The sequence below is a fragment of the Penaeus chinensis genome, chromosome 39 (assembly GCF_019202785.1).
Source record: "Penaeus chinensis breed Huanghai No. 1 chromosome 39, ASM1920278v2, whole genome shotgun sequence".
Lineage (NCBI taxonomy): Eukaryota > Metazoa > Arthropoda > Malacostraca > Decapoda > Penaeidae > Penaeus > Penaeus chinensis.
In genome coordinates, this window is record NC_061857.1 from 23,291,092 (window position 1) to 23,298,931 (window position 7,840).

At 44.7% G+C, this 7,840-nt stretch overlaps 1 protein-coding gene across 1 annotated transcript in view; it reads left to right on the forward strand.

The window, feature by feature from the left end:
* The first annotated feature begins 1,187 nt into the window (after positions 1-1,187).
* Positions 1,188-7,840, forward strand: part of LOC125046934 (arginine kinase) — a 30,146-nt gene continuing 23,493 nt past the window's right edge. The window contains exon 1 of the mRNA XM_047644973.1: positions 1,188-1,420. Within this exon, the coding sequence (XP_047500929.1) occupies positions 1,203-1,420 (218 nt within the window). The 5' untranslated portion in view covers positions 1,188-1,202. The remainder of the gene's footprint in view (positions 1,421-7,840) is intronic.

Sequence of the window (7,840 nt, forward strand, 5' to 3'; positions counted from 1 at the left end):
ATGTGTATTACTCACTAAAAAAAAGAGTCATTATTCTCTGAAAGCTAGCGTGAAAAATCAACGGTTATTTTTTTATCTTTTTTCTACTGATTGCTTTAATTGCATGACGATTATGATGAGACATGGATGGTGGGGGGAGAGGGGGATAATAGTGTATAGTGAATTCATGTTGAAATTAAACCTGACGTCAGGAGAAAACTGGGGAGAGGAGAGTTATTTAAATACGATAACATATATTTTATGAAAGTCATCCCTCTATATAGTCCAAAAATATCCAGCGAATTTTTTTAAGTCTAAAAAGAAAAAAAAAAACGATGATGAAGATAAGAAGGAGCGAGGGAGAGAGAGAGAGTTAAAGAGAAGAAAAGAGAGGAGAGGAGAGGAGAGGAAACGAGAGGAGAGAGAGAGAGAGAGAGAGAGAGAGAGAGAGAGAGAGAGAGAGAGAGAGAGAGAGAGAGAGAGAGAGAGAGAGAGAGAGAGAGAGAGAGAGAGAGAGAGAGAGAGCACAAACGATCCTGGAACTGATAAAAAAAAAAAAATAAAAAAATAAATCGATCTTATGACACACTAAAAGAAGAAAGTAAGATATAAGGATGATAATGGTGATCATAAAAGTAATAGTAATGGTAATGGTAATGATCATGTTACCACTTCTACTACTACTAGTAGTAATAATAATAATAGTACTGACAATGCTAAGATAATGATAAGAGCAACGAGGAAGATGCTGATAATTATGCTAAAGATAATGATGCCAATGCTGATGATGATAATACAAATATTGACAATATCATCACCCTTATCATTATTCAGAGACCACTGATCCAGATATTGCCCCCCCCCCCCCCTCCCCTCTTCAGACTCGTAGAAACTAGTAGAAATGTGAAGAAATCATTAGTATGGTCCTGAAATTGTAGAAAACGGCAATCGGCGACTTATTAGCGTAGGTGGAATAAAGTGGGAAAGCCGCATACTATGAAATAACATTCGGAATGGTTGTTAATACCCAATTCGGTAGGCCAGGTATTTAACACCAACCATTTGCATTCCCTCCTTTTATAATTTGTTGTATGCGATCGACGAAGAAGAGTTAATTTTCGTGTGTTTGATCTACAGCTTAATGATCAAAGATAAGAACTTTTAAGAATATATATAACTTTAATCCAAATGCAAAGAAAAGGTGTCCTGAAACACTCGACCCCATGAACCGAACCTCCAAGCGAGACAAACAGACTCTCACGCGCGTCAAAATGTCACGTGCCTCGATATGCAAAATTATAACGGCTGTGGGAGTAGCTCATATTCTTTTAGGCATAATAATGGTGCGTTGGCTTCAAAGTGGCTCTAGTGTGGTGGACAAGAGATCTGCAAAGGAACATTTGTCCAGTCGTGAGAGCGAACCAACGTGCGGTGCAAGAAGGTAGGTTCTGTTTTTTTTTTTTTTTTTTTCTTTCTTTTTTGAATAGTGTAAATATGAAGAATGTTACTAATCGTATGTGGTTTTGTTGTCATACAATGTGCGGGGTATATTGCCTTGGAAGTAAACTGTATCTTAATTGTTTTTAAACTTTGTGGTCTGAGATTTCGAGAGTTTCGAGGTTTTGAAAGGTCTCAAGATGATGGAGTTACGAAGCTTCGAAATTTATTTTGTTTTTAGAGACTTTCAAGACTGTGAGATTGGTGTGGTGGATGACGTTGGTAATGAGCTTAGATATCTTGATTTAAAAAAAGGGAGAAAAAGAGTTATAATTAAGAATATGTCTGTTTTGAACATGAAGTGACGGATCTGTATAATATTTGTAGCATTAGTGAACATTTAAGGTATATAAATAAAGCAAACTTTCACCCAAATGTTAGGAATGCGGTAACTGAACAATGCTTTCTGCATAGATTTCAACTCTTTCTCTTACTTCCTATTTACACAAGCGCGCACACACACCTTTCTCCCCCTCTACTGTTTACTCTCTTTCTTTCTTTCTTCTATTTCTCTCTTTCCTTCCTTTTCTTCTTCCTCTTCCTCTTCTTCTTCTTCTTGAATATCTTTCTCATCATTCCTTAACTCTGCAGGAACCTATCACACTCCCCAACGCCTTCATGAAACAAAATAATCCAGAAAAATACAAATAAAGAAACGAACAAGCAAATGAAAAACTAAAACTAAAATCGAATAAATTAATCCACAGAATAAACATACAAATGCAGAAACGAACAAATAAATAATTGAATAAAAAATAGTAAAAGTCGAGGAGTTCAGCATACTCTCCGCCGCGTCCATCACGGAGCAACGCAAACGAAAGCGCGGCGCTGAGTCAGAAAATTAAACACGTGAACAGACGCCCATAAGGACTAGCAGAGAGAACTAGCTAGCGTGTTGCATTCTCGTGAGTCATCCGTGCTTATCTGAGTCTTTGCAAGCGAGGGGGGGGGGGAGGGTGCTGATGCTTGTGGTGGTGATGGAGAGGGGGGGAGAAGGGGAGAGAGGGGGGAGGCGGAAGGGGTGGTGAGATGAGGGGGAGGAAGGAGGGTGGGAGGCAATTGAAGGGGAGGAACAGGCAGTGAGGGAGAAGGAGAGGGAGGGAGATAGAAGAACGGAGGCAAGAAAAAGGTGAAGGAAAGGGAGGGAGGAAGAGGAAAGGAGGCAAAGGAAGGGGAGAAGGGGTGATTTATAGGCAAGAAAAAGTGGAGAAAGGGGGGGAAGGGAAGAAAAGAGAAGGGGGAGGTAGAGGAACTAGGGCAAGAAATAGAGAGAGAGGCAGAAGGGGATGAACGGAGGTAAGATAATAAGAGGGAGGATAAGGGAGGCAAGATAAAGGGTGGAAGAGAAGGAAGGAGAGAGAGAATGAAAAATGAAAGCGTAGATAGAGAAAGAGAGAGGAGAGAAACGATAGTATTGTAAGTACCATGTAAGTTGCTTGTGAAATTAGTGGTTACGGCAATTTTGATGATAATAGTTGTTAAATCTCGTTGTTATTATATAGTGAAAGTTACTTTTATTTTGATAATGATAAGAACTTTCTTAAGATGATAATGATGACATGTATTTTTTTATTGACGTTGCCACTGTTATTTTTTTATATTGTATGTGTTTTTACTGTATTTTTTTGTTCATGTCCGTTGCACGACCGTTTCCATTATTATTATTATTACATTTACAATTACAATTACAATTACAATTACAATTACAATTACAATTACAATTACTAATACTAATACTAATACTAATACTAATACTAGTGCTAGTGCTAGTGCTAGTGCTAGTGCTAGTGCTAGTGCTAGTGCTAGTGCTAGTACTAGTACTAGTACTAGTACTAGTACTAACGCTAATGCTAATGCTAATGCTAATGCTAATGCTAATGCTAATGCTATTGCTATTGCTATTGCTATTGCTATTGCTATTGCTATTACTATTACTATTGCTATTACTATTATTATGAATAAATACTATAACGATTGAAATGGAAAGAAAACAGGATATGCGGAAGAACTCCAGCAATAATTCACCACTACAAGTTCCATAAAAGTCAAGTGCATTACTAATCGCTGAGTATAAGAGTAAACGTAAACAAAAGCATTCTCCATGATCCCCTATTATGCGATGCTCTTTTGTTTTCCTCCCTCCCTTTGCAGGCGAATTGGAGGGCTTTTCTCGTAATTGTAGGATCCGATTGTCTTTTGTAGGATCAGATTGCCGTTTGTAGGATCAGATTGCCTTTTGTAGGATCACACTGTCTTTTGTAGGATCAGATTGCCTTTTGTAGGATCACACTGTCTTTTGTAGGATCAGATTGTCTTTTGTAGATCATATTGTCTTTTGCAGGATCGGATTGTCTTTTGTAGGATCAGATTGCCTTTTGTAGGATCACACTGTCTTTTGTAGGATCAGATTGCCTTTTGTAGGATCACACTGTCTTTTGTAGGATCAGATTGCCTTTTGTAGGATCACACTGTCTTTTGTAGGATCAGATTGCCTTTTGTAGGATCACACTGTCTTTTGTAGATCATATTGTTTTTTGCAGGATCCGATTGTCTTTTGTTTTTAATTGCAGTTGAGGATCTTGGCGGATGAGATTCGGTCCGTTTTTTGAGCGAATTGGGTAAATGGTAATTAGGGTCAGGCGGAGTTAGCTCTTGAGGAGACCGGTTTATAGCCAGATTACGCTGGCTGGAGTTTGATTTGGACTAAATTGATATTTCCCGTTTGGGTGTCGATCTCACTTCGTCAGATTACCGGGGACGCGCACACCGGCGGCACGACTGCACGTTCCACACTTGCAAATCAACATTCAAACCTTACTTCTCACACTCTCTCACTCTCTCATTCACCTTCCCATTCCCACTCTCACTCTCACTCTCATTCACCCTCACATTCCCACTCCCACTCACTCTCACTCTCACTTTCATTCACATTCCCACTCACTCTCACTCCCACTCTTACTCTACGTCTAGTCTTATCTTACCGCACGGGCAACGCTCTCACGTCTACAGTTATCCCTTGATTACTTTCATACCCTCATTAATTCCCCTCTCTCTCTCTCTCCACTTCATCTCTCTCTGAACTTCTCTCCTCTCAATCATCTCTTCTCTCTCTCTCCTCCTCTCTCATCACTCCTCTCTCACTTCCTCGTCTCTCTCTCTATTCTGTCAGCTTTTTTCTGCCTTCTGTCTATTAAACCTTTTATTTTTCTTTATTTTAGATTATCAAAAATCTGTATGCAAGAATAAAAGCAATATGGGAGAGATAGAGAGACAGACGGGGGCAGAGAGAGAAGAGAAGAGAGAGACACAAAACAAGAACCAGAAAAAAATAAGAGAAAGAATATAGTGTAAACGAAGAACATAGGAGGACGCTCTTCAAGTCTGTTCTTCGCAGTATCTACTTAACCCCTTTACTACGCCTCCCCCCCCATTGAACATCCCTCCCCCTCCTCTCTCTCTCTCTCTTCCTCTTCCTCCCCCCTCTTCACTTCCCCCTCCCCTTCCCTGCCCCTTCTTCTCTTTACTCCCCCTTCTTCTCTTCCCTCCCCCTCCTCTTCTCTTCCCTCCCCCTTCTCCTCTTCCTTCCCACCTTCTCCTCTTCCCTCACACCTTTTCCTCTTCCCTCCCACCTTCTCTTCCTTCCCACCTTCTCCTCTTCCCTCCCACTTTTTCCTCTTCCCTCCTCTTCCTCCTCTTTCCTCCCCATTCCTCCCTCCCCCTCCCCGCCCCCAAGCCTATTAGTGAATGAGTGGGACTTAATGAATGGGTATAATGAGATGAGTGAGCGCTGTGAGGGGGTTGGGGCCGGAGGGGGCTAGAACGGCGCATGTGTTGAGTGAGGGAGAATGTGTCATGTAGGTAGCGGGGCAGGAAACTACCGGTGTGCGATTGTTTGAGACTGTGTGCGTGGAGGGGGGTTGTAAATGTGTTTTTTCTGCTGGTTTTTTTTTGTTTTTTTTTTGTTTTCTTGTCTTGTCTTTACGCTCTTTTCATTTCTTTTTCTTTCTTTCTGTCTGTGTTTGCTTGTTTGTCTGTCTGTGTGTTTGCTTCTCTCTCTCTCTCTCTCTCTCTCTCTCTCTCTCTCTCTCTCTCTCTCTCTCTCTCTCTCTCTCTCTCTCTCTCTCTCTCCCTCCCTCCCTCCCTCCCTCCCTCCCTCCCTCCCTCCCTCCCTCTCTCTCTCCCTCTACCTCTACCAATACCTCCCTTCATCCCTCCATTTTTCTCTTCCTTCCCTCCTTCCTTCCCCCACTCCCTCCCTCCTTCCCTTCCTTCCTCTTTCCCCCCCTCCCTCCCTCTCTCTTCCTCCTTCCCCCACTCTCCTCCCCTCTCTCCCTCGCTCCCTCCCACCCTCGCGCATACCGAGAGAGGTCGACGTCGATCAGAGAATGAGGAGAGGAAGGGTTACAGGCTGGGAGGGGAAGGTTAGATGGATAAAAAGAAAGGTTTACGTGGAAAAGAGAAGGAAAGAGAGAGAGAGGAGTGGGGGGGGGGGGTAGTTAAAAGGGAAGTCGGTGAGGTAGGCTGGTTTTGTAGGGAAAGAAGGAGGGTGGGAGTTGGAAGAGAAAGAGAGAGGGAGAGAGTGAGAGAGAGGGGGGGGGAGAGGGGGGAGGGGAAAAAAGAAGGAATAAGGGAGTGAGGTATAGTAAAGAGCAAAGTAGAGATAAAGAGAAGACAGAGAGAGAGAAGAAAGGAAGGAATATAGGGGAAGAGAAGGGGGGAGGATGGCGATAAAGAGAAAGAATGGAAAGGGGTATGGAAGAGAACATGAATAAAGCGTATAAAACCAGGTAAAGAAAGGGACGGGACAAGGGGGTTAGGAGGAAAGAGGAGGGGAAGGGGAAGGGGTAGCGGGGGGAAGGGGAGGTTATCTGGGGGGGGGGGGGGATGCGACAGACGGTTAGCAGGGAGTGATTGGTCGACTTCCTGCTCTGGCGACGGTGACTCATACAGCGTACGAGGGGGTGAGGGGGAGGGGAGGAGGCTAGGAGGGGGAGAGGGGAGAGGGCTAGGAGGGGGAGATGGGGGAGGAGGGGGAGGGGGAGAGGGGAGGAGGCTAGGAGGGGAGTGGGGGAGGAGGGGGAGAGGGAGAGGGTTAGGGGTGGTGAGAAATGGAAGAGTGGAGGGAGGGAGGTGGGAAACGGGAGGGAATGAAGAGGGAGTGAGGAGGATGAGGGAATGGGGAGATGAGGCGGTGAGGGGGTGAGGGGTTAAGGAGGCTGGGAAACGAGAAGGAGTGAGGGAGTGAGTGAGGGAGGAGGGAAAGAGGGGGGAAAGGGGGGGGATGAGGGAGGGAAAGGGGGTAAAGAAAAAATAGGAGGTTTAGGGAGAATGAGGGAGGAAGGGAGTAAGAAGAAGGAATGAGGGGGTGAAGGGGTGAGTGAGGGAGGGAGTGAGTGAAGGAATAAAGAATGGGAAGGAGAGGGTGGTGAGTGAGGGAGGGAGAGAGTAAAGAGAGGGAAGAAGGGGGAGTGAGGGTGGGAAAACGTGATGGAGTGAGAGACAGAGAGAGTGAAGGAAGTGAAAAGCGAGAGGGAGTGAGGGCGTGAGGGAGTGAAGGAGATGAGAATAGGGAGGTATGGGAAGGAGCGGGGGGGGGGGAGCAGAAAGGGGAAGAGAGGAGGAGGAGGAAAGGTGACATGCGGGAAAAAGATAGGGGAAAAGGGGAGAAGAAGGGGGAAAGGGAAGGGAGAGAGAGAGAGAGAGAGAGAAATGGGGAGGAGGGGGGGGGGAGTAATCAAAAGGGTTAGAGGATGGATGTCAAGTTGATAGAAGGATGGAAAGATAGGGAGAAAAGAGAGAACGAGTACTTTATTTGAATTGTTGGAGAGAAACAAAAAAAGGGGAAAGAAATTATCTTCAACATCGATTGCATAGTGATATTGCAACAGTCGATCGTATTCTGCCTCTTTCTCATACTCACTCTCTTCCCCTGTTTCTCTCCTTTTGTTTCTCTCTCACTCCCTCCGTTTCCCTCTTTGTCTCTTCCTTTCTTTCTCTCTCTCCCCTTTCCCTCTTTGTCTCTTCCTTTCTTTCTCTCTCCCTTTCACTTATTTCTCCACATCCTCCCTTCCCTCGGTTTATCCCTCCTGTTCCTCCTTTCCCCCTTCCTCTTTTCCCCCGTCTCTCCCTTCCTCATTTCCCTATCTCTCCCATCCCCCTCCATTCACCCGTTTCTCTCCCCTTCCTCCTTTTCCTGTTTCTCTCTCCCCTTCCTTCATTCCCTGTCTCTCCCTTCCCCCTCCATTCCCCTTTATCTCCCTTCCTCTTTCTCTCCATCTCTGTCCCTTCCTCTTTCTCTCCCCCTCTCTCCCTTCCCCTCTCTCTCCCCCTCTCTCCCTTCCCCCTCTTTCTCTCGCCCTCTTTC